This window comes from Mus caroli, unplaced genomic scaffold (genome assembly GCF_978045245.1).
Source record: "Mus caroli unplaced genomic scaffold, Mus_caroli_1 scaffold_15, whole genome shotgun sequence".
NCBI lineage: Eukaryota > Metazoa > Chordata > Mammalia > Rodentia > Muridae > Mus > Mus caroli.
In genome coordinates this window covers 86,340,428-86,366,238 of record NW_028227270.1, presented here as the reverse complement: position 1 = coordinate 86,366,238, position 25,811 = coordinate 86,340,428, and the positions used below count along the sequence as shown (strand labels likewise).

Sequence of the window (25,811 nt, the reverse complement as noted above, 5' to 3'; positions counted from 1 at the left end):
AACTGACGAGGAATCACGGGCCGCCCTCCTTTGATTGCCATTGTAATCTCCTGGCAACTGGAATTCGATTTAGTCAGAGGTTTTTCTATTAAAAAATGTTCTCGTGCTCTTGTAGAAAGTAACTTGACTTTAAGCATTAAAGGGAAGTTTAGAAATGCTTTGCCTCATAAAATGAGATTTTAAATATAGTTAAGTAAAATTTATTGTACCTGGCATTCCCTGTGTTTCCTCATAGGGAAAAAAGTCTTACGGTAGTTGCAATAAAGTATTGAACAAACACTTTTTTATAATTAGAAACTTGTATAATAGAAAAGAAATTTTGAAGTGATTTTTGTTCTTAGCATAGGGATTAGTTTAAATTTGTAAAGACAATTTTAATTTGTCTGTTTATTCCTGACATGAATTGAATTTTCTTAAAAATGTTTTGCAGGTTAATGAATCCAAAACAATTTTAAAACTTTGTGATTTTGGATCGGCCTCACATGTTGCAGATAATGACATAACGCCTTATCTTGTCAGTAGATTTTATCGTGCTCCGGAGATCAGTAAGTGTCTTAGAGTGTTGTCGTACGTGGGCCATCCTCTGGTGGAAGCAGCGTGTGCCATGTCTAAGCACTGTTTTCCATCACACTTCAGCAGCTGCACGAGTTAGCAAGCTCATCCTCCTCCTCAGGTGGCATGAAGGTAGTTGTGACAGGAGGCTTGGTCATGTCGAGCAAGAGTAGCAAACAGTTGTGGAAACCCTCGACTTTAGAAGACTGCTCTTGGTTGTTCAAGGTCTGATTATCACCTTTATGGATTGTGTGGGACCTCTGGTTTTTCTCTTCCTGGTGCCTGGGTTGAGATTGACTAGCACCTCCAGCAAAGGTCACAGGAGAAAGAGAAGCATCTGTTCTTGTCCCTCCAGTTCCTCTCCTTTCCCTGTTTTTAAACCTGTTGGCAGTTCTTTGTTGTTTTGCTTTTTTTTGTTTTTGTTTTTTTATTTTTTAAAGTATCTCTTTAGAATTAGTGGGGAAAAAAACATGAAACTAAGCTAGGATATTATGGATTTGACTATAGTTCAAGCTAAGGTAGTGTCCCATTACTGGAAATAAAATCTAAGGAGTCGTTCATTCTTATCCTCATGTATTAAAACCTCCATTTTGTTTTTAGTTATAGGTAAAAGCTATGACTACGGTATCGATATGTGGTCTGTAGGTTGTACCTTATATGAACTCTATACTGGAAAAATCTTATTCCCTGGCAAAACTAATAACCATATGTTGAAGCTCGCCATGGACCTTAAAGGAAAAATGCCAAATAAGGTAGGCTAACTTCCTTCCTTTAGATTGAGAGAGTAACACTTTGTCACCTAGACTGTAGCGATGAAGAAGTAAAGCTCTCAGAGGTGTGCATGGCGGCGGTGCTGACACTGTAGCTCCTTTCTTGTTGCGGGTGTTTCAGTTCTCACCAGTCAAGTATCCCTTTGTAGTGAGAAAGAATGCAGCTGTGTAGAGACAGGATGGACAGAGCTGCACATTAGAGTTAGCATGTCACTGAGTGCGCTAGAGAAGGTGGCTAAGCACTGTAGACTTGCTAAGAGCTCTTGCTTCTCAGTACAGCAAGAAAGTCTTAAATCATGCATGTGTGAATTATTATTACATAGAGTTGGTAGTGTGCCAGGCAAGATTTGTAGTAGTTTATAAGCCATTTGTTTCTGTTTTTAGATGATCCGGAAAGGGGTATTCAAAGATCAACATTTTGACCAAAACCTGAACTTCATGTACATAGAGGTTGATAAAGTAACAGAGAGGGTAAGTCTGGCTTATGTGTGTAATTACTTGTCTTTTCAGTGTGGGGACTGAGATGGGGATTCACACTTATTAGTTAGCTCAGTGCTCTACCTCTGCGCTCTATGCTTTATTACAGCAGAGTGAGTTCTGTGTGGTTTGTGGAGCTGTGACTGCTTCTAAAGTGACCACAGAATAGGCAGGTCCCTTTGCTACCAATTTGTGAATAAAACCCATCAGGCTATGAGAACAATGAAGGGATTTAAGACATTTCTCTAAGGTGATAGTCAGTTCATATTTAGGTCCTTGCCACCCTTTCCTTAGATTGCCTTGGTCTGACTTCCCAAGTATCTTCTAGACTGCCGTTGGAGAAAGTTTTCTATATTTTGAGATTTGCAGTTATAAGTCAAGCTCTCCGTCATATGAACTCTGCCTTCTTCAGCATTTTTGTTTTCCCTGTGAGTCCACTCTTGGTAAGAGGCACCCTGGTTCAAGCAGGCCTCGATGCCTTTGCTCACAGACTCTCATGAGCTGAGAGACTGCCTCTCTTAAACACTTTTATCCAGCATTGCTGACATACACACTATCATACATGTACTAGTCTTTCTAAAACCTACAAGATGAAGCAAAAATTGCTAATTTTTCATCTGTAATCCTGAGCCTTTGTTTTATCAAAGAACAGAGTAACATGTCTTGGGATTGACCTGGTTCACTTGCCACTAAAGAACAAAGCCAGAGAAAGCACAGTTAAGGCAGCAGATGCTCACTGCGTGTTCATGGTTACTTTGCAGATCTTTTCCGTTTACGTTCTTGAATCTCTTTGAAAAGGTGTGGAGGTTAAAACCACAGAACAGTTTCAAAACTGATTTGATTATCATAAGTATTCTTGTTTATGTATTAATATTTTGGTAGAAAAAAGTCTGATTTACATACATGTAACTTATTTAGAGCTATGCATTGTAAAAATTATTTTTAGGAGAAAGTTACTGTCATGAGCACCATTAATCCAACTAAGGACCTGTTGGCTGACTTGATTGGGTGCCAGCGACTTCCTGAAGATCAACGTAAAAAAGTACACCAGCTAAAGGACTTGTTGGACCAGATCCTAATGTTGGACCCAGCTAAGCGAATTAGCATCAACCAGGCCCTGCAGCATGCATTCATCCAGGAAAAAATTTAAATGAGATGAAGAAACTCCAAGGGTTTGAGTAATTAAATACAAAGACTGAAGAAATTTCACAGCAGTTTATTATTAATGTATATAAACTTATAAATATTTCTGCAGCAAATTTGAGGAAGCATGATATATTTGAATTAACACCGAGGGTGATATTTCTTTTAGAAATGTTAGTTAATCTGTTTTGTGTCTTATGTGAAATTTCACTGTAGAAATGTTTTAATTGCCAAGACTGCACAGAATTACAGTGCTAATGTATATGGTTGCAGTTCACATAAAAGACAAAAGCGTCTGTTATGAGTGGCAGTGCTGGGTGGTTGATTTGTTTTTAGCAGACTTGGCTTCAGTTTGCTCTTCAGATACAATGGCCAGCATAAATGCTGTTTATATTCACGTTTTCCTAGGTGTGTGTGTGCAGGCCACAGCAGCATGCCCTTGGTGTAGTCAGTGCCGAAGGGAGTCTGTTCCTTCTTGAGCCTGCCTGCAGGGATGTCTCCTCTTTTAAAGCAGGTTGTGTACAACATTCAGTACACTGAAGGTAAGCTAAACCATCAACATCACCAGTGTTTTAAGATGTTATTTTATTGGAATAATTGAAAATGAGGGATAGCTTTGTGGCAGAATTCCCTGCATGTGTGATAACTGATCTTGTTTTACTTTTTCGCATCGCAACTGTGGCATAGTTACAGTTTCTGTTCTGTTCATCACATTTACAATTGAAGCGTATGCGCTTGATGGATAGAGCGCCTTCAGTGTACTGTTTCTTATTAACTTCACTTTTTATTAAATCAACTTGCTATAGACTTTATACATTTTGTTAAATACAGTTCTTAGTGACATAGAGACTGCATAGTTTTCATTTACTAATTAAAATGTTGAGGCCTACTTCTGAAAGTCCTCATATTTAAAAGATAGACAACATAATGAGATTTTTAACTATTTGTATGTCATTTTGAAAGTGTACTGCTTTATGGTAAAAGTGTTTTTCATTTGTTCATTGTTTGCATTATTTGTGATCATGTTGTCTTTCAATACAGGCATAAACCTTCCACTCTTGAACAAAGCAGCTGCTTTTTAAAAGCGGTAATTGCTTCTTTACCTTTTATTTCTTTTGTAAATGAAGCTTTTCTTTTAAAATGTGACTTTAAAGTGTTGTCTATTGCATAAACAGTTGACACTCACTTACTGTAATGAGAAGATTGTTCTGCATGGGAAGTGGACCGTGCAGATTTCTGTATGTTCTCAGTATGCATCACTAGATAATAAAGTCTTTTGTGAACAAGGCATTTGTAGCCATTTTTAAAAGATTTTGTCTTCAGTGCTGGTAAGTCAGGTAAACTGTAAATAGTTAAAGCAGTCTGTTTTTCTCCTGAAAGGATTACCTGCTAAAGATGTAACTCAGTATAGCCTTATTTCTAAATTGTTTTAATAATTAAGGTCTTAATTATTTCATCCAGAAAAAGTTCTTCAAATGTTGTCAGCTTTCAGTGTAGTGAGGTTATTCCTCAGTGTAGTAGGTTATGGGGTATAACTCAGGATTTAACTAATGTTTCTGCTATTTTCTCACTTTTCCTTTTGATGGTGCGGAAAGAGAAAAAGGAAAACGGGGCACAGGCCATTCGACGCCTTCTCCAAGGGGTCTGATTTGCTGAGACACCAGCTTCACCTTCTTAACAAGGTTATTTCTGACAGCATGTGTAGATAAACATTTAGCAGCAATTTAAAACAAAATCATGTAAATCAGCTTGGTTTTGCGACACAAAGGATTGTGTATGTTTAAGATGGTAGAGAGGATTTTTAAAATCCTTTGTAATCTTTTCTGTTTGGGAGTGGGTAAACTCACTGTTTGTCTCCCTGAGGATTAGGGAGAACAGTAACATTTGGGGGTTTAAATAGTATTTTTACATTGTAAATGGGATTTTTTTATTCACCCAGGCACCTAATTACAACAAGCATGCACATTTTGGTGCATTCAAGAATGGAATAGCAGAATAGCAGCATTCTCCTGGTGGGCTATGCTCCATTTAAAGACATGAAATGAACTGCACAGCCAGGAAGGTGATAGATGAGATAATAAACCACCTATGAACTACACCCGTCTCCTCATGGTTAGACTAAAATAAACACACGGCAATTTCCAGCTACAGGTAGAGTGAGGCCTTTTAAATAAGGCATCACGGGCGCAGCGTCCACCTTAATGATATGGGTAGGGATTTTCCCACCATGCTTACTTTACTTTGGTGCTATTATGCTGCATATTCAGGTCTTTTATAGTTGTTTTCACTCAAAATAGTAACTGCTTTCTTCTGATGATTTTCATGGCTTCATTTTGTAGTTATTTAATAAGTTGATTTCCACTAGAAACAGTTCATCTTATGCCTTCAAAGCTTTTGCCTGCTCTTTAAAAACACAAAGTTGCTTGTTACTTGTTCTTTGTGTTTTAGGTGCAGCTCACTGGAAGATGACGGCAGCCAGAAGACATGAGCCAAGGTTTCTGTCCCATAAAAGATCTTTTCAGTTCTCATTTAGTGTGTGTCTGACTTGTAGTTTCAGCGTTACAGTTTGGGTTTCATTGCTGTGGTATTAGAACAGTGCTGTTGTGCCCATCTGTAAAGTGCTCCTTGTATATCATAGTTCCTGCAGCTACAGCCTTCCTCGAAAGTAAAAAGCAAGTTTAGTCATAAAAAGCCCACATTTCATAGCTGTCAGAATTAGGTCCTAAAGATCACTAAGAAAAAAAATAGCTGTCAGGTTAGTGTACATTTGAAAATAACCTGCAAGTTGCATGTGGTAGCCACACCTGTAACCTCAGCACGCCTGGAGTGGAGGCAGAAGGATGTGGGGTTCAAGGTCTGCCTGGCCTATCAGAGCTTTTTTTTTTAATGCTTTGGCTTTAAGCAGGTGCCTAAATCATAAGAGTAGCCTAGGATTTTAACAAGCTAGTCAACTCCTTTAATAGCTGTGCTTTGTTTTAGTTCTTTGTGAGCAACTTTTTAGTGTCAGAGACATAAAATAGTAATGGCGGGTGTTGGGGAGGTGAGAAAGGTGGTTCTATACCATCACCTTCCTGACCTTTAAGGAACCGGGGAACTGCACTAGATAAACGTCCTTGTGTTTGATGTGGTAACCTCACTGAGGTAGACGTTTGGAGTTATGTAAGGCCTCTCTTAGGTTTAGGTCAGTTGTGAATGATCTATTGGACAGACCTGCATTCATGGTTCTGAGTAGCTGGAAAGCCTTCAGGTGAAGCTGACAGGAAGTTCAAGCTTTCATACTTGATAGCAGAAATGACAAGGCATCACCTAACCTGAGGGCCATAAAACTTTTTTTGTGTTTAGAAAATTTTTAAAGCCAATTTATGTTTTTTTGTGGGAAATAAAGAATACCAAGATATGTGGATATTCATGTAATCATTATTTACATGGGCAATTAGTCCAAAGACCTTGTAACATTTTTCTGGGCAGTCCATGCACACACCTTGAAGAGGGTTCAGAAAACTCTTAAGCAGTTTTTCTGAGGTCAAAGGAGGAACAGCCAGCCAGGAAGCATTCATCAGAAACGTTAGGTCTCTTGACAGACTTTGTTCTCAAGGACCTTCAGATATGAGGGAGTTGGGCAATTCTGAAGAGGATCAGCATTCTGTTATAACCAAGGACCTTCCGGTGTTTGTATTTACGCTCAAGTCCTAATTAACAACGGTCTGTTTCTTCATTCCCAGTGGCTACTTCCTCAGCTATTTTATTTTTAAAAAACAATGTGATTTTTACCATTGCAATTACCATCTTTTTTTTTCCCCCCGTAACAAGATTAAATTTCTCAGGACACTTTTGGGATACAAAATACATATTTTATGGTATGTAGCAGAGTTAGTGAAATGTAATGTTCTCATTTTGGCCCCAGATTTGCATTTCTTCTAGTCTACTCTAGCATCTTAGGGAGAAATAGACTCGGAAATGAAACAAAGGAATTACATGTGTGAAAATTTAAATTATTTAAGGAATGAGTGTGTAATTTTTGGATAAGATTGTATAGTGAGATATGACAATATAGTAGGTGATCTTCCTCCTTATGGTAGCATTTGGGCCCTATAGGTAATGTTTTATGGCTCTTATACGTTCAACATGAATTTATTCTACATGCAATGTCCTAATATAAATGTTCACTGCAAATCATTTGTAATTTTTCCATGTCAGTGTTGAATACAGTTGACTAAGGTTCGGGATTTTTTGTTTTTTGTTTGTTTTGGGGCTTCCTTGCCATACCACTGTAGCATCCTTACTTTTTCTTCTTCTGTGTATAGGGTAAGGGACTGTTCTTCTGAAGAGCCATTCCATTTAGTGATCAAGATACGGAAGCTGATCTAAGAAAATGTTGTGTATTCTAACTGTTCTTGACACCATTTGAGTTGTAACTTACATTGTAGCAGCCAATGATCCCAAACGACTTAATAGGAAGCTTAATAAAGTGTGCCTCTTGCTACCATACCGTATACTGGCATTTTCTTTATACCTGGTATTATTTCTGAGCTCTTGTTTTACAAATGGCAGATGTGCTTTTTAAAGAACTTTGCTTAAATGTAACTCAGGACGTGTGCATTAAAGCTAAATCGGAATCTTTACCTAACAGATTCTCAGAAGAGGGGCCTAGGGAAATGGCTCAGTCGGTAAAGTGCACCCACATAAAAGCTGGACACTGGCTTGTGTCCTATAACCCAGCGCTGCTGGGAGGGCAGACACAGGATACTCTGGACTTGCTGCCATGTAGAATTAGACCGTGTCTCAGATATCCAAGTGGAGTGATATGGAAAGACACATCAGCCGCCTTTGGCCTTCACATGTTTGCCCACACATAAACCATACATACACACAAAGATCTTAGGAGACTTAAATGTGTACTTTGAGTCATGATGATGGAAAACTGGAAGGCTTAAAACCTGTTCTCAGAGCATTGGGTACCAGAACAACAGTGCTGTGTTCTTATTCCTTCTCTCTTTTCCTTATAGTGAGTTTAATCTCTTCTTGGCTCATTGCTGTGTCAAGGCTACTTACCATTAAATTCTGCTCACTCCATTTTCTTTTAAGAACATGTTTACAGCTTTTAAAAATAAGTAACAAATAACTAAAGAGTCTGCAGCACATGCAAAACAGGATTGGGAGGTGTCAAACGGTTAGTTAGCTAACTGGCAGATAGAGTTGAAGCTAGCCTGGTTGGTCTCACTAAGGAACAGGTCCAGTGGCAGAGGTTCTGAGTGGTTTTATAAAGATCCCTGTTGCAGTTTTCTGCTTGGGCTGGCAGGGGATTGAAGGTGCATAGTCACTTCAGGTAGCCATGAAGGTGTTTAACATCAGATCTGAAAAGAGCAGTGTAGCTTGTTGGAGTGGGTGTCCCAGGAGCCCAAAGACCTTTAACATGCATCTGATGACTCACAACCTCAGAAGAGCTGATGAAGTCTAAAGAGTGGACCTGAGAGAAAGCCACTTGACTCTTAAACTTGCTTGAATGTGTTACTTTGTATTGAGTTGTGTTTTAAACCCATCAGAAAGAATGGCACAAGTTGCCTCTGGCAAACCTAAAGGTATCCAATGTATTTGTTTTGCCAGTTTCCTCCAGCAGCAAACTTTAGGTTGGTATATATAGTGCTTTTCTGAATAAGTCATATCCTGTCATTACCCCCTGTCCCCTCTCCCAGTTGGTCTCCTACACCACTGTCCTCAATCTGGTTTCATCTTGAGGACTCAAGCACAGGAAGTTTCTCCATAAATCTCACCAAGTAACCCCTCTGCTCTAATTGAAAATGGCAGTTTTGATACTTTTCTTTTTTTTTTTTTTAATTTTAAGCATTTTAAACAGGGATTACATGGAATCATCTGGTGGTTTTGTGGTCAAAGTTTTCTGGTTAAGTTGGGTTGCCTGTTTTGTTCAGACAGGGTTTCATGTATCCCAACCTGGGCTTGAACTTGACATACATTGGAGGATGACCTTGAACTTCGGATCCTCTTGCCTCCACTTCCCAAGTGCTAGGATTATAAATGTAGACCCAATTTATATAGTGCTGGGGTCAAACCCAGGGCTTTCTGCACGTGAAATACACTGTACCAAGCCAAATTCCTGTCCTGCAGTAGCATATTACATATCCTATAAGAAATTGGCCATAGGGCTATTGTTTCCAACTGTTTATATTTCCATATAATGATCTAGCAGCTAAATTCATCTCCAATCCTATGTCCAAAGGGATTGAAGTGGGCCTAGTGTGTAAGAGCTTTGGGCTGGTGCCAGTCTTAATTCCTACAGAGCTCTGAGGTGTTCTTCCTGTCTGCCGCCTAGTCATTCCCTGTGTTCTCCCACTCCCACCTCTGCAAGAAGTATTGGTTCCTTGAGAATTGTCCTCCTCCACAGCCAGATAATGCTCTGAGCTGGTCTGCCCTCTTGTGCCATTCTGGACCTGTTTTCATGGGACCTTTACTCCCTGGTCATCTGATCCCCAGCAGGTATATAGACCATCTCCTTTACTGGCAGTCCACGTGAAACAGACAAACTGTCTATTAGAGCTGGAACTCCATAGAATTAGAACTTAAATTCTCAAAAGGAGCTTGGTGCCAGCATGCACAGTTACCCCAAGGTTGGAGAAAAGCCCATTTGTCAATTAGACAATACCAAAACGAGGGAGTGAATAAACCAGGCTTGGTGTTTCCTACAGATCTCAGACAGGTTACATTATGAACCTAAACGTGAGGGGATGAAGGCCAGCTAACTAAAGGTAACACTGGATAGAAGCGCTAGTCATTAAAGGTTTTGGACTTAGAAAACTGCAAGCCAAGACGATGGATGAGAACCGTAGGAAATGCATGTCCATTGTTGCACTCTTTGGAGGACTGTCACAAAGCATCTTTGAATAATGGAGGTGACTGTGTGATTGATACACAGGTAAATTCCATTTATCATTGTCTTTTGTGTTTGTATTGTTTCAGGAAATTGTCATTAACCTAAACGCTAGGCATGCTCTCTGTGACTTGTGGGCTGTGTTTTAGGAAAACCACTTGAACCTTACTCCCTGACTAATGCAAATAAGAGGACATGACAGTTCACTTTCTTCAGCATTAGTTTGAATGTCTCAGTTCATCTCACTCATCCCAGTTCCTGTACCCGCCCCCCACCACACACACACATACTTTTTAATGTTTAAGAAAAAGCTAATTGGAGTTCATCATCTATATCTAACAAGACCAAAGCACACTGATGTCCCTCCTCATAGACATCCTGACCCTGATGCCGAATCATTACATCAAATGTTTACATTTCTTAAGTTGCTTGAATGGTTGAACATCTCTGTGGATCCCACTCCCAAAAATTCTTCAAGAAGTTTACAGCTGAAGCCAGGACTCTACTTGTTTTCCTGATTCTTAGACATAATAAATACTTTCAGTCTCAGGAGCTGCCTCTTGCCAGCTCCTGAGTTAAGTTTTAGCTGTTAACCAGAGCTAATATAAACATCTAGAGCCTCTCAAGAGACAATTCTAGCAATGTCATATTTGGCTACTCTGGGGACTGTTAATACATTCATGTCTATGCTGGAGGGGAAATGGAAAGTTTGCAGCAAGCAAGTTCAATATATGAACTACAGGCTGCCCTGCAAACTAAGTATAGTTGTCAAATGTCAAAATCCTACCATGCCTGTGAGGATCTGGCACATTGACTAATCAAAGTGACTTCTATCATTATTATCCGTGTGTTCACGTTGAAATGCATAATGGAGTCAAGGGACTTGCAAGTTATCTCTTTCAAATGTGGGTTCCAGGGATCAAACGCAAGTCATCAGGACATCTCAGCCCCAAATAATAGCTCTGCAAAGCCAAGAAAATGACCAAAGGCTAGAAAGATAGGTTTGTGGAGTTGAGGAAGGAAAGGGGAAAGGTTCTAAGGTGGAAAATATAAGTTCTTCCAGATGTGTGAGCGACCAGGTCCTAAGGACCTCCAATCACCAGACTCCACCCCTCAAAATGCTCGAATCTAATAGGCTGGATCCAGCTTCTGAGGTTGCTCCAAGATCAGGCCCAAAATCCCACCAATCCCAGGCCACCCTGGAAAGATCCCCTCCCCCAAAGAAACCCCGTGTAGAACCTGCCTCCCACTCAGTTCTTTGCTGCTTCTCTCTGCAGCAGAGTCAGCCACTCTCTTGTTTTATTCCCCAATAAATCTCTTGTGAGGTCTGTTGTGTGACTTTGTGGTATTCCTTGGCTCCCAACTGCCAGGACACCTTTCACTTCAGAGCTGTAACATGGGAAGAATTTAAGAAAAATCACTAAAAGGAGCTGGAACTCTTACCTGATTGTATATTAGAATAAGACAGGAACTACAACAGAATAAGTCAGTTATACTATTTATTGATGATGGAATCATTGGGAGACAATCACAAAAAAAAAAAAAAAAACAGTCTTCTGAATAGTTTGCTTTACTAAGTGAGACATAACATACAAAAGATTGTCAGAGTCAGTGAGGAAGGCCTTGACTGTATAGAGTCAGCAGTGACATTCATGAGTTCTACCCATGTCATATCAAGGTTTTTGTTTCTAATACCTGTGTCTCAATGATGAACCATATTTTAGCTGGGTTTTGTGGAATAGATTCACTCACATTGAGATGTCTGAAAGCTATTTTTGGTCAGTGGGTGAGCACTTGCCCCTGGCTATCAGTGAAGGTGATAAGCAGTTTTGCTTCTGAATATAGAAAGCTCTATTCAGCAGTATGCTTTTTCGGTGACATTTCTTTTTGGTCCTTGGCACTTTACCTTCTTCCCTTGGATTTTCGGGGAAGGACAGGGGTATAGGGGAAACTGGCATTGGGGACCTCGGTGGGAGGCATCTTGTTGAGACCACTCTAGCCATTGGTTGAGTTGCTTGGGTAGTAGTAGTAGACTTGAGTGGGGGTTCCTGGCAAGGGTTTAAACTGGAGTTCTTGGAATTCTTTAGGTCATCATGAGCCACAGCACAGTGCTTTGCAGTGGATGAATATTTTAGCAGTGCTCTAGAGTTCGACTTACTTTTGCCAGCACTGCTCAAACTCCATTTGGAAACATTTTGTTCTGGCTTACCAGAGCCAGAGTTGTTTTTTCTCTTGTCTCGATTTTTATCTACGCCAGAGGTCTGGAGAGTCGACGTTTCAGGAATCTTTGGCGCCTTGGCTTTCAGTATGATAGCTTTAGAGGAAGAGGGTCGTTCTGCCATTGAAAGCATGGAGCTATAGAAAGTGCTTTGCAGCCTTGGCCTCTCTCTCTGTATGGTCATATGCTGTAATCTTTCCAGTTCCAACAAACGAAGTATCAAACGCTCAATGGAACTTTCTGGAGGCTCCACTGCCGCCTTCCAGCTTTCACATTTGGAGAAGGCAAATCTGTGTAGGTCCAGAGTGTTGAAAGGGGCAGGGAGAAAGTCGGCATATACAGGCACTTGGCCTGCTTCCTCTGGGAAAGCTCTCTCCACGTGTTCTATCGTTTCCGGCTTTAAGTTCAGGTCCATCTTTTTAAAGTAGCTCAGCAGAGAGTCATTCATTTTCTCGTTTTCGGACAAGTCACTCTCGTCTGTAACATTTTCTTCCACACTGCTGTTTCTGTATTTGAAATTCCAATTTGAAGCAGATAAAGAGTCACCATTGTTGTTTTCCATAGTTGAACACGAGTTAATATGAAACTCATTTCTATCCTTAAGAAAGTCTCCATCGGCATAAGGCCAGCAAAGACCTGCTGGCATTGACTGACCAGGATAAAGAATGACTTGCTTGCTATCTGTCAAACCCGGAATACTTGCTAATAAGTGGTTTACACTGAAGAGCCTGGGACTGTTGGCTGCATTGAAGCCAGTTTCCACTGAAGAGTTTTTGAATTCTCTTTAAAAAAGAAAGATTTAATTAACTAATGGCTTGTGGCTCGTTACAAGAATTAATATGCTATTATGAGGCTGGAAAGATGACTCAGCAGTTAAGAGCACTTGCTCTTGTAAAAGACCTGAGTTCTCAGTTTCCAGCACCCACAAGCTCACAAGCATCCATGATTCTAGTCTCTGTAGATACAGTGTCCTTGACTTATCTTCATGGGCACCAGGTACTCATATGGCACACATATATACATACATGCAGGCAAAACACTCATAGAAGTTAAAAAAAAAAAACTCTAAAAGTAGTATTAGTAACCTTTTTATCAAAGAAAGGCTGATGTTTAGTTCCCAGTAGCATTTTTGTATGTGGTAGCTATCGCTAAAAGAGATGTTGGTTTCCAAGTATGCTTGAATTAGATGCAGCAACACAAATGTCTTAAAAATATATATTAAAAAACTGATGGGCAACTCTTTGTGCAAGCACAATTGAGCCCATGATAACACCTTAAAATGACTAACTGCTCTTATGAGTTTGCACTGAAAATGGGTGAGTATCTATGAATAGGGTAGTGGAGAATGGCACCCTTTAGTTTTGAGTAGCACTGAAATTAGAGTGAAACACTAATTATTGACTTTGAAGTAGACTAAACTTTTGAAGACCGTATAGGTTACTTATAACAAAGATTTCTATGTTAAACACCGTGGTTTTTTTTTTAATTATTTTTATCAAACAATGAACTCATCAGTATCTGTCAAACAAGATTCATTCCTGATATAGTCCCTGATAATTTTTTTTTTAGAAGCCCACTTACGAGTATTAGCTCTAGACATTAAATTGAAGTCATACTTCAATACTTTTCTATACTTTTCAATAGAAAAGTAATATAGAAAATGGGGTTAAGGGAACCACAATATAGAACACTAGGTTTCTAGTTCATTTTTTCCCCATTGCTTGTATGTTTGTTTATTTTAAAGACAGTGAGAGCAGGTAGCAATGGCACCCACCTGTGGAGCTCAGGAAATTAAGGTTCCCAGTGGTCAGTCCGGCTGTTAACACACAATATAATAAACCAGGAAGTAAGAATTCAAACCCCTGTGAGGTCTGATAGGATATATTAAGATGACTGAGCTTGCAGTATGCTCTGGCCATTACTGTTCTACCACCAGTAATGTGTGACTGGCAGATTTCTTAACTCTCATTGTACCCCTAATGTCCTTGCCTGCAAAAGAGGAATGCTGGCCACAGTCTATTGTGTTAGACTGACGGGAGAGTTAAATGAGTTTAAATGGATGGAATTGAGTAGTTCCTAGCATAGAAGACTGTACTTTTGTTCCACATTTCCTTTCTTTCCAATATAAGAAGCCCAGTGCAATATATCTAAGCCTCATTGGGCTTTCGGTACACATACATGGGTTGTCTTGTGCTGTCTGCAGTCACTTGCTATTTTAGAATGACTTTCTGTAATTTCCTATTATTTGCATAGGATATCTTTTTTTTCTGGTTGTATTTGATCCTCATATCTCAAGTACTTAACAGGTATATTTAAATCTATTTCAGTGGAATATTAAAAATCTATTCCCTACTTGGTTTGGTGGCACATATACTTAATCTCAGCACTTTGGAATAGATGTCCAAGTTTCAGGCCAGCAAGGCCTACACTGTAAGACCCTATCTAAATATATATTTATGTGTGTGTATACATATATATGTGTGTGTGTGTATGTATGTATGTATATGTATATATTTTTTCTTACCTTTTATCTACAGTACTTCCTTTATTAACAGGAGAACTCCATAGCTTAAATACCCCTTGATTACTGTTCTGCTAATACAAAAAGCACACACAGTGTTTAAAAGCTGTGAGAATTTTAACAGCAGTTACTAAAGAGTGTGAGGAAGAAATCATACCTGTGATCTACTGTGAGCATGTTCTGATACGGTCAGCTGCAATATCAGCTGTTCTGCCGGATTTTCCAGATGGCTCTACAAGGCAGCAGGAGACTTGAATACAACACAGCCCTGTTTGCTATTCATGTTCTAAATAAAATCCAATGTACGCCCAACTCTGTTGTTTTTAACACTTTTAATTGAGACTTGGATACCACTAATATTACATTTACAGTTAAATATTTCACATCTTTGTTATAAAAGATACATGGGAAGCTTAGAATCGCTCCCAAGGAGGATATTGACTATTTCAAATCTTCAGGACATTTTAAGGGCACACACTACTTTCCTTTTGACAAGGACTAGAAAGCTTCATTTACTCCCGAGGACGTTATGTTTACAACATTGTCCTGAAACAGTTCATGTCAAAATCTTGCGCCGGGCGGTGGTGGCGCATGCCTTTAATCCCAGCACTCGGGAGGCAGAGGCAGGCAGATTTCTGAGCTCGAGGCCAGCCTGGTCTACAGAGTGAGTTCCAGGACAGCCAGGGCTACACAGAGAAACCCTGTTTCGAAAAACAAAACAAAACAAAACCAACCAAACAAACAAACAAAAACAAAACAAAAAAATCTTGCTTTTCTTTCTTTTGAGATACTGAGGATTGAAACTAGGACCTTGTACACACGAAGTAATGCTTTCCCACTAATCTGTATCTCCAGCCACATTTTTTTTTTTTTACGTTGAGATAGGATTTCACTAAGTTGCCCAAGAAGATACTGAACTCACTCTATATCACAAATATCCCTCTGCCCCAGCCTCTCAAATACCTGGGATTACAGACCTGGATTACCAGGCCCATCCAAAATAGTAACTAAATGACCAGTTTATAACTCTGTAAAATGGCAAAGATTTTGACTTGTATAAAGAACTCTTCGGAAATAAGCTATCAAGTTTAAGCCTTGAGAAAAAGAAAAATTTTAAAGAAGCTTATGCAAAACATTTTCAAGCAGTATGTTTTATGAATTACTTTAAGCCAAACATCCTTACCTTGTTAGTTTTGCCTGAAAGAATGTATATGAAAAAATGTCAATTAATAGTTATACAAAATAGGTTAAGATATTAATCCTTTAATCCATGCAATTCTTGTGGTATCATACACACATCCTGGGCTTCTTACCACCTGCTGCCCCATCATTTTCAGAGGAGAAGGTTTCTTTTTCATCAAAGAGTTCTTCTGCATCCATGTTCCACTGAGAGTGATTCTAAAAAGAGAAAGGAAGAAGTTAGTATCAAGGTTTAAAAGCTCGAGGATACACTTTAACATGTTTGCTGGCTCAAGCCTGATAGAGGGCACCCTCTGCCTCCTCTGAGAGGCAACTAGCACAACTTCCTCTTACCAAACCACCATGAGCTTGTTAGGCAGAAGTCGGAAAGGCTTCTATGGTCTGTGGTTTTGTTGAAAGAGTGGTACGTGGGTTTTCAATGCTGATTTTAAAAGTGTAATGAAACATTCTCTTCAGTGTGTCAGTGGTGCGTGATAGCATTCACGCATGTGTCCCGCCCAAGTGCCAGTCTGATGGACCACAGCATCGTCCATCAAATGCAGGAAATCTCCAAGCCTTACGTTATAGTCAGTGCTAAGCAGCACTTGAGTATCATGCTTAAGGTTTGTATTTAGCCTTAAGCAGAAAACAAGCAAACAAACAAACCCCACAAATTCTAATTCAGCAAGATGGGGGTGGAGGATTGGAGAGGTGGCTCAGCGTGAAAAGTACTGACTCCTCTTCCTGAGAATGTGGGTTTTGATTCCTAGCTCCCAACTACCTGCCACCCCAGTTCTGGTGATCTGACACCCTTTTCTGGCTTCCCATGGGCACTGCATGTATGTGCACAGACAGACAGGCAGGCAAAATACACATCCCATAAAAATAAGGAACACAATCACCCTTTTTTAAAGAGATGAAAGAACCAACTATTGGCATTTTGGAAAGAGCCCACTGAATGCTCGCGCTCCCTTGGCCTCTGTATTCTTAGGATAGTGTCTGAAATGTCACACGTGAGGAAAACATATCCTTATACTGAAATGGGAAGGAGACATTGAGACAACTGAGCTGGTTTATACACTGGGCAAAGGTGCCAAATGGGAAAACTCAGCAGAAACTGCTCACAAAGCCAAAGCAGGGGGTTATCACCGCAGTAAGACTCTGGGGCTCTGTCCCTGCTTCCAAAGTCTGGACTGCCAAAGCTCTGTGTACCTCCCGAGAGATGCTTGACACATGCAGGCTGCTGCTGCAGCTCTCATTGCTTTTTCTTCCCATTTTCTTGGAGCTGTTCTTCTGTTCTCTTAAGGTCCTATACAGGTGGGGGAATAGGCACACTTAGGGGAAGGTTGACATTAACATACAAAGAAGCTGGAGTTTTGTTAAGGAAAATTCTTGGAAGGGCTAGAAGTGTAGCTCAATGTCAAAGACCCTGGGTTTTAAATTCTAGCACCACAACAAAAAAAGCTTAGAAAGCAGAGTGGTGAAGCATACAGCATTAGAAACTAGCCGCAGGCCATACCAATACCAGACAGAGATAAAAATAAATCGCAAGATCTACTTGATCAAATATTAGGAAATGAACCCCAGAGACTAGATGGCAGACAAGACATAAGACAAACTGGAAAAAAACAAACAAACAAACAAAAAACCAAAAATACAATGAGTTATCCCTAATTTAAATAAACTCCAAGCCTATTTTAGTTATTCAAAACAAAATGTGCTCCACCCGAAAGCAAAACTAACCTTTCACATAAACTGAGCAAGAATCTCATGCCTGGTTTACTAAAAGGCTCGGAGGGCCAGACATTTTCTAATATCAAACTATTTGGTGTCTAAAATCCCTAGTAGTGTTTAAGATACACATATTCGGTAGAGAGCTATATGAGAATGCAATCACTGGATAAAGTTCAGGATAATTAGAAAAGTTACAAACCACTGTAGTGGCCTGTAGATCTGTCAATAGCTTACAAAGTATTGACTCCAAGAAATATTTATAGTTCAGGTAGTCTGTAAACCAACAGGCAGTGATCCATTGCAATATACATGTAGGCTTCTGGGGCTAAAAGAATGCAGAAGGCAATAGACTGCTAAGCAGGGGGTGCTGCTGGAGACCACTCAAGTTGTGTGCCCCACATGAAAGGTAGGTCACTGGGAGGAAGGGCTGGAATCAAGGAGCCGGTTGACTGCCAGTCAAGGGTCTGCATCAGGCAGGTCCTCCTTCTCTCCGGGCTGGGGCTGGCCTCCTGGCCCAGGACGTCAGGGGGTCTCGAGGGTAGCCAGGACTCTTACTCGTCCGCCTCGAAGGCCCACGTGTCGTCGTCGTCCTCGTCGTTGTTGTTGTCGTCTTTGTCGTCTTCCTGGTCTCCAGCCCAGGGCACGGGCTCCTCCTCTTGCTGGGCGAACAGCTCGGTGGGCTCTGGCTGGACTCCAGCCTTCCTGCGGTGGGAGGACAGGGAGGGAGAACAGCGGCTGCCGGCCGCCGGCGCCCCCGGCGGGGTCGCATCCCGGACCAGACCGAGCCGGGCTGCAGGAGGAAGCGTTGCCTAGCAACTAGGGCAGAGTGCTGCCACCGCCACCGCTCCATGTTCCACCTGGGCGGAACCTCTTAGGGTCTCTGGGCCAGCGAGCCAAACTAGTCCTTCTTAGACCCCCGAGAATCTTCTAGACTCTGAAAAACTCAGGCCTTTCTCCATTGCTTTTCTTCCCAAGGCTCTCGAGCTTCCTAGTGACCTGTGGGCCTTCTCTGCTCTGGTGAGGCTCCACAGATCCTCGTGGGATGGGCTTGAGGACTCATGAAGTGGCCAGTAGCCATGTCCTGGCCCAAAGATAAAGCTATGAGGTTTGCCTGACACATCCTAAACCAAACAGATGTCAGGCATTCCACCAACGCTTATACTACACAAAACCACCAAGCATTAAATACTTAAAGGGAAGAATAATACTCCTGCTGATATTATATCCCTAGCTTTAACTTTTCTTTTATGTCTAGGATACATTTATATTGTAAGAAGCCAATTTTGTAACCCAAATGAGTATTTCTTGACACCTCTACAAATTAAGAGAGAAATACACACACACACACACACACACACACACACACACACACACACATATATATATATATATATATATATACACACACACACACAGACACACACACACACACTATAATTGAATTTGTATACATACAAGTACCTTTCCCTAGAAGTTTGGTAAAGGGAAAAAATTTTAAGAGAAATTCTATATATATGACTATCAAAATGTCAGTAATGACATTTGAGGGGGGTTTGTTTATTTTGTTTTTGAGGCAGGGTTTCTCTTTATAGTCCTGACTAGTCTGGAACCCAATGTGTCAATCAGGCTGGCCTTGAACTCAAGATCTCTGTCTCCTGAGCTGCTGAGTGCTAGGATTAAAGAGGTATGTCACTATGTCCAGCATTGAGAAGAGATTTTTTTAAAAAATCTGTCCGTTGATAATATTTTTGTCAGATTGAACACCGGGCTATGGCCGGCCCCAAGTTCTTAGAAGTAGTCTCAAGATGGACTGACTCTAAATCTGCATCTTTTTAGCTCATGCAGAGGGAGACCATTTCTTTCCTTTTCAAGATTGAACTAGCATAAGTTTGAATGTTCTCTGACTGGGAGTATTTACCAATCGTTTCTTCAGACTGCAGGAGGGAAGGTTTATTATCAATTTACTTATGTGTCTGAGGAGTTCGAAGGGGTGTCAGATTCCCTGCAGTTAAAATTGCTGGTTGTTGTGAACTTCTTGATTTGAGTTGCTGGGAATTGAACTTAGGTCGTCTTCAAGAACAATGCATACCGCTGAGCCATCCCTCTAACCCTCAACAGAGAAGGTCTGAATCACAGGAAAAGAGAACAAGCCTTGTGCCAGGCACTTGAGTGTCCAATAGGCACACTTTAGCTTCTCCTCTTATAGCAGAGATGACAAAGACAGTGATGACAGGAAGATGCTCTTGTGGAAAGCACCTCAACTTCCATGGCTCTCTGTCACCCTGGGTTACTGGAAGGAATGACAAGCACACTATTTCTTAGTTGTCCTTCAGGGAAAAGATGTCCATTTCTGCTGGCCTCTCGGTACCTTTCATATTCCATTTGCTACTCACCGTGCAGGCAAGCATGACTTCAGAATCCCTGTCAGTAAACATTTTCTCAAAGCTGATCACTACTTTCTACTGAATAGTGTGCATTTTTCGTGGTGCTCAGATACTCAGTCAGGGGCTAGAGAAAAGGCTCAGCAGTCCAGAGCACTGGCTGCTTTCCTAGAGGGTTCAGTTTTGATTCTCAGCACCCATGTGACAACTCACACACTGTAACTCCAGTTCCGAGGGATTTGACGCCCTCTGTGGTGTGCAGACATGCTTGTAGACAAAACACCTATCCATAAATAAATAATACATTTGACCAGTGGGGAACATTTCAAATCAGTGGTGAACACATGATATCTGGCATATGCTTTAGATCAATAATTTGATTTTATTCAACCCTCCCTCCCCCATCTGCTGTACCTTTTGGTTGATTCTCTCCATCCCAACTTAGGCTTTTGTTTTTGTGATCACTAATCATAAGCATGCTAGTTGTTGTTGTTGTTGTTGTTGTGTGTGTGTTTGTATAATTCCTTTTAAAGAAACATGAGTAAAATATTTTTACTTTGAAGGATTTCTGTTCTCTTTTTCTACTTTAAAGTTTTATTTTAAAACTCAGTGTTTGCCAGGAGTAGAACCACATGCCTTTAATTCCAGTATTTGAGAGGCAGAGGTAAGCAGATCTCTACGACTTCAAGGGCAGCCTGGTCTACAGAATGAGTTCTAGGACAGCCGGAGCTATATTGTGAGACCCTGTCTGGGGAAACAAAACACAAAACAAAACAAACACAACAAAATTAACCTTCAATGTTTGCCTCCTTAACAATGCTATCTCATTTGGGTAGCTACCATTTTATTCCAAAAACACGGGAAATTTTGTTTTGAATGTACTTATTCCTACAGTAGATGATAGTGATATACCTGAGAACATTTCCCCAGACAAGAGACACACATTGGTGAAACCCACCTCCTATGAAGGTATTATACTTTGAGCACATTCTCAGTTACATGTTTCCTATTTTATTTTGCTCTTACCACTGGACCTGGGTGTGAAGTTCCTCTTAAGCCTTCTAGTTCTCTGGATGCCGGTATAGAGCTGTTTTCCTGCCCCTCTGGGAAGAGCATACCTTGAGTTTGGGCCTACTTTTCAATATGGACTTACATCGTGGTGCTAGGACCGGTGGAGCTGGAGTCCTCTCTCTGGGAGTTGAGGCCCTCCCACCTCAGCTGCTGCGAGCCAAACACTCTTTTCAGAACGCTTCTTTTGAGAAACTTAGAGATGATCTTCTCTCTCTGGACGTTGCTGAACACTCTGCCTTCTGGGAGCCAGCTGGCCTTGTCGAATGCACAGCTGTGGCCTGCTGACAGTGGAAGGTGCTCTGGAGACACAGGAGCTCTCTTTGAAACAAGAACAACAAAAAAAAAGAAGACAGAAGGGGGGAGGAGGGGGAGGAGGAAGAGGAGGAGGAAGAAAGAAAGAAAGGAGAAAGAGAGAAGGAGAGGGAGGGAAGGAGGGAAGGAAGGAAGGAAGGAAGGAAGAGAGGGAGGGAGGGAGTTATCTGTTACCTAAGAGCCGTAAGCAAGGAAAAACAACCCAGGTGCTGCCCTGCGCTGCTGTGGGATCAATTTAGTTAATGAGGAGGCTTCAGGCAAGGCCTAGGCAGCCACTGGCCCACATAGCAACTCACCCTCTGCTGCAGGCTAACAGCAGTATATGGCCAGGCTTCCTGCCTTTCTTAGCCCTCATGCCAACGTGTTTTCCACCACATGTGCTTAAAAAAAAAACAAAAAAACAAAAAAACCCAAAAACCAAAAAAACAAACAAAGGACACTGACTCCCATACATCTTACATACAGAAAAACAAAACACAACTAAACTAAACCACACCAAAAAGAAAAATCCATCTGATGATTTATTTCATGATAAAGTGGATGGAACAGTATTCTCATGTGTATATGGACAGTTCTTTTTCTTTTTTGGCACAGGGTCTCTCTGTATAGACCAGATTGGCCTTGAATGTATAGAGATCTGCCTGACTCTGACTCTTCTCCCTGAGTGTTGGGATTAAAGATGTATGCCACCAGCCTGTGGCATTTCTTTATCCATTTATCTGTTGTTAGACAGCTAGCTAGGTTTATTCCTCATACGCTGGCTATTGTTAACAGTGCTTTGAAGGACACAGGCGTGCAGGTGTCTCTTCAACATAAGAATCTTATTTCCTTTGGATTATTCAGTAGTGGGATGGTTGGGTCTATCCTAGTTCTGTTAGTTTTTTCGATGAATCTTGGTATTGCTTTTCTCAATGACTAATGTGTTAATTTCCGTTTTCACTAACGATGAAAGGGGGGTTTAAAGTTCCCTTCTCTCTGCCCCACCTTGTCAGCATTTTATATTGCCTTCTGTTTTATTTTGGAAAGTTTTACTATTGTATATGTATGAGTGTTTGGCCTGAATGTATGCACTACTTACTCTCAGCATGTGTGAGGCTGGAGCCTATAGAAGCTAGAAGAAGGAGTTGGCACTCCTGGAACTGGAACTGCAAATGGCTGCGAGCTGCCACAAGTGTGCTGAGAACCAAATGGTTGTGAGCTGCCACGGGTGCTGAGAACCAAACCGGAGCCCACTGCAAGAGCAGCCAACAAAGTGCTCTTAACTATGGAGTCATCTTTTCAGCCCCTGTTTTCTTGATAATGGCCAATTTTTTTGTTTTGTTTTGTTTTGTTTTGTTTTGTTTTGTCAAGGATGACTTTTAATGATCACAATCCACTTCTGGTTTCGGCCACTGTCCATAGCTTCAGTTAACTATGAACATTCCGTCAAGTGGTATTTAGAGTAACAATTCAGAGCGTAGTGTCTGCCAGGCAATAGTTGTTGCACATCCTTAATCCTAGCACTCACGAGGAAGAAGCAAGTAGATTTCTGTAAGTTTGAGGCCATCCTTTCTGGTTTACATATGGAGTTCCAGGCCAGTCAGGGCAACATGCTATCCCCTCCTCCCCTCCCACATACATACATACATACATGCATACATACATATTGTTAGATGGTGAAGGCAGGCAACCTTTAGGAACAAATTCCTGTATTAATATAACTTCAACATGTCCTTTCCTTTCCTTTCAGCCCAGGCTTCAGGAAGCAAGGTGAGCATGCCCGGACGCATGGCTGTTCACTATTTTAACCTTTCAAGCATGCGCTCTACAACCTTGAGCTGAGCAAATGTGCACGCCATCTTTTCTTTCTCGATGATAACTCTAACAGAGCATGCTCAAGAATGTGCCCATTCTTAAAGTGCTTTCCTAGACGAATCCGTATTAGCTTTCCTAATGAAATTCCTGTGGGTTTTGTTGTTTGGGGTTTTTGTTTGTTGTTTGTTTGTTTCTTTTTGTTTGTTTTCTCTGGAGGGAGGCTGTTTTGGAAATAACCGCTGTCCTCTCCTCCCCTACTGAGAGTAGTAAGCCTTTCCTTACTCGCTCTCCTTTGGGCCTGGTGCTGCCCTGGATACAGACTCATTGTATTTTGTTACAGTTAGGTCAATTGACATGGCATATCAAGAATATATTTAAAACATGGTTTTTTTCCTTTTCTATTTATAAAAATAAAGGCTTAGAGTAACGCATAGAAGAAGAAGCCAAAGTTTGTGTGTTCCAGTCGCCAGCATATTCTGTCTTTTCAAAGACAATTCCTTTCTCTAGACAAAAATACTTAAAGTAATTTTGAGAGGCACATGTACTCAAGGGTTCCTCTTTAGTTCTATAAACTATTTTAAATGGGTTTAAATGTGGGGTTTTTTGGGGGGGAGGTGGTTTTTTAAAAGCCTTCAAGTTTTTAGTTTGCAACTTGAGGATAAAAAAGTAGAACTGCTCATTTTCTGCTCTGGACACAAATGTTCCATAGGGTACAGCCATGTTATTTTAAAATCTTGGCGAGGGCTTTGCAGCATGGTTAAAATCCTGGCCAAGATGAGCAGAAAATACCAAGCAAGCATGCATGTGGTCCTCCTAATCTCTCACCATTTGCATTATAACTTGCAAGCCATAAAGACAGCTTTTCCACTAGGAAAGGCTATGGCAAGCAAATGAGTTTCCTGGAGATGGCCCACCAATTTGCATGGCTACGATGGGTGTGCTCTGGAGAGGCACAGTCCCAGAGACTTCATCCCAGGATTGCTTCTCGCTGCTGATATGCCTTTCCTGCTACTATTACATAGCCTTATGATTCCTGGGCATCTGCCCACTGTATTGGGCAAACATACATATCGGCATAAAGATGAGCTTTCATGAATTCATACTGTTTAGATGAATTAGTGACTTTATAGAATTCCTGGTTTGATTCAAATAAGTTTAGGAGGAAAAATTTAAGGAGGCAGTTTTAGTTGTTTTGCCAGAAAGATGTAATAAAATTTGAATCAAAAATAGAATGTGCCTCTCCCTCATAGAGTAGCAAGTAAAGGCTGCATACTAAGAAAGACAATGAGCTTTCATAGATTGTACTAAGAAGAAAAATAGGCTTAGGACAGACCTGTGATCAAGGAAAAACATTCAAGGAAGATCATTCTAGGTCAGGGCCAAGGATGAGGCCACAGGTGTGCACTATGATAAAGCAAGGCTGTTGCTTTGAACCCCTAATGAAACACTGTTTCGAACTTACTATCTACATCCTTCTATAACTCCCCCTTTTTGTAACATTTTATCTATGCTGTAATTTTATAAAGAACTTTTGTCTAAGAATGTATAAATTGCTAAAGAGAGAAAATAAAGTGTGGCTGTTCTGCTTCATCCACCAAATGTATATGCATATGTATATGGGTATATGCATATGTGTCTGCCTATATGCATGTGCAAAATGTCTATGTGTCTCTCTGTCTATATGTATGTGCATACATATGTATGTAGGTATATGTGTATGTGTATAAGTATGCATGTGCACTTGTGAAATTGGTGAAATGGGTGGTGGGGCCCAGCCACAGTGTGTGTGTGTGTGTGTGTGTCCCCGTCCCCCCGCCCCCCCCCCCCGTGTGTGTCTGTGTGTCTGACTTTTTTCTTCCTTTTCTTTTCTCTCTGGCTCATGAAGAGTTAAGGAACTCCAAGCCTCTCACCTGGCCAGCAAGGGACCCTTGAGCCAGAGAGAAAAGAGTCCAAGTGACTAAGCCTTTATTCTTTATCCCCTGCTGCTATCAGCAGAAGTTAAATTTCCAGAAGCCAGTGGCTTTGGGCCACAGCATAGCAGAGAGTTAAAGAAAGAGTTAAACTGCTGAAAGTAAGAAGCGTTTGACCACTCAATTGCTGACTCTATGTCCCCCTTTGGTGCTGTCTTCTTGGGGAACTTGATTCTGGGATACCCCAGCCCTGCCCCCCTTCCGCCCGAAACACACTGTTATTTGCATTTTCCCCTCAAACTGGAGAGAGAGTGGGTTCTCAGTCACTTCTCAATGCTCCAGCTGAGCTATGAAGTTTGAGGCATCGTTGTTATTTAGTACTTGTGTTATCCTCTGCTCCTTGGTCTACAGTGAAGGAAAACTAACACTAAGGGGGTTTTTATGTGTTCGTTTGCTTTGTTTCCTTTTTAAATCTGGAAAAAAAGAATAAATAGCAGATGGCCCTCTTACCTGTGTTACTCTGGACATTTCCTTAGTTTTGTACCATAAAGCTCTTCCTTGGATCTACAGGGGACAGCACTGATGTAATCACTCTTTTTTGGGGGGCCTCCTAGGTCTGTGAAGTCTTAATTATGCACACACCAGGTTTGAGACCTCTAGGAAGGGAACACAGCACAGGCTATGTGCACACCAATCTCCTTCCTTTCAGGAAAACTCTCCCTTTTGCCTCAGAATTCATCCACATCCAGTCAAGAAACTGGAGTTTCTGTGGAAAATCTCTGAATTATTTGGCAGGATACCTTCCATGGGCAGCTTTTCTGTGCTTTGAAGGTGCAGAACAAGTTCTCAGGGTTCCAGGCCAATAC

The 25,811-nt window shown here is 41.0% G+C and overlaps 2 protein-coding genes across 27 annotated transcripts in view; one reads left to right on the top strand and one right to left on the bottom strand.

Annotated features, from left to right (window-relative positions):
- Nucleotides 1–7,428, top strand: part of Prp4k (pre-mRNA processing factor kinase PRP4K) — a 30,515-nt gene extending 23,087 nt beyond the window's left edge. For 2 of the 17 annotated variants that reach the window (XM_029468277.2, XM_029468276.2), the window contains 4 exons: nucleotides 431–545; nucleotides 1,153–1,304; nucleotides 1,707–1,793; nucleotides 2,746–7,428. In XM_029468277.2, the coding sequence (XP_029324137.1) occupies nucleotides 431–545; nucleotides 1,153–1,304; nucleotides 1,707–1,793; nucleotides 2,746–2,949 (558 nt within the window). In that variant the 3' untranslated portion in view covers nucleotides 2,950–7,428. Of the gene's footprint in view, nucleotides 1–430; nucleotides 546–636; nucleotides 778–1,152; nucleotides 1,305–1,706; nucleotides 1,794–2,745 lie in introns of those variants that run through there. The other 15 variants (XR_015045450.1, XR_015045448.1, XR_015045449.1 and 12 more) reach the window with 15 other exon arrangements.
- A 3,889-nt stretch (nucleotides 7,429–11,317) lies between these two features.
- On the bottom strand, nucleotides 11,318–25,713 carry Fam217a (family with sequence similarity 217 member A). 10 transcript variants are annotated; one of them, XM_085831177.1, is made up of 9 exons: nucleotides 25,456–25,713; nucleotides 21,012–21,247; nucleotides 18,033–18,179; nucleotides 16,869–17,052; nucleotides 15,878–15,962; nucleotides 15,748–15,761; nucleotides 14,722–14,796; nucleotides 14,568–14,638; nucleotides 11,318–12,825 (listed from the first exon to the last, which is right to left on the bottom strand). In XM_085831177.1, the coding sequence occupies exons 1-9, from the start codon at nucleotides 25,471–25,473 to the stop codon at nucleotides 11,595–11,597; spliced, it is 2,061 nt and encodes a 686-aa protein (XP_085687303.1). In that variant the 5' UTR covers nucleotides 25,474–25,713; the 3' UTR covers nucleotides 11,318–11,594. The 10 variants fall into 10 exon arrangements, with proteins under 10 accessions (XP_085687303.1, XP_085687305.1, XP_085687304.1 ...); XM_085831179.1 differs by having other exon boundaries at nucleotides 16,893–17,052; XM_085831178.1 differs by having other exon boundaries at nucleotides 14,568–14,635; nucleotides 25,456–25,712.
- Between the last annotated feature and the right edge of the window lie 98 nt (nucleotides 25,714–25,811).

What these genes read in the sequence shown, in the direction of transcription:
- Fam217a (XM_085831177.1), bottom strand. An exon ending in TGGGCCTTCGAGGCGGACGA is followed by an intron (nt 17,053 to 18,032) that starts GTAAGAGTCCTG and finishes CCACCTGTATAG; the next exon opens with GACCTTAAGAGAACAGAAGA. An exon ending in TAACCCCCTGCTTTGGCTTT is followed by an intron (nt 15,963 to 16,868) that starts GTGAGCAGTTTC and finishes TTCTCTTTTTAG; the next exon opens with AATCACTCTCAGTGGAACAT.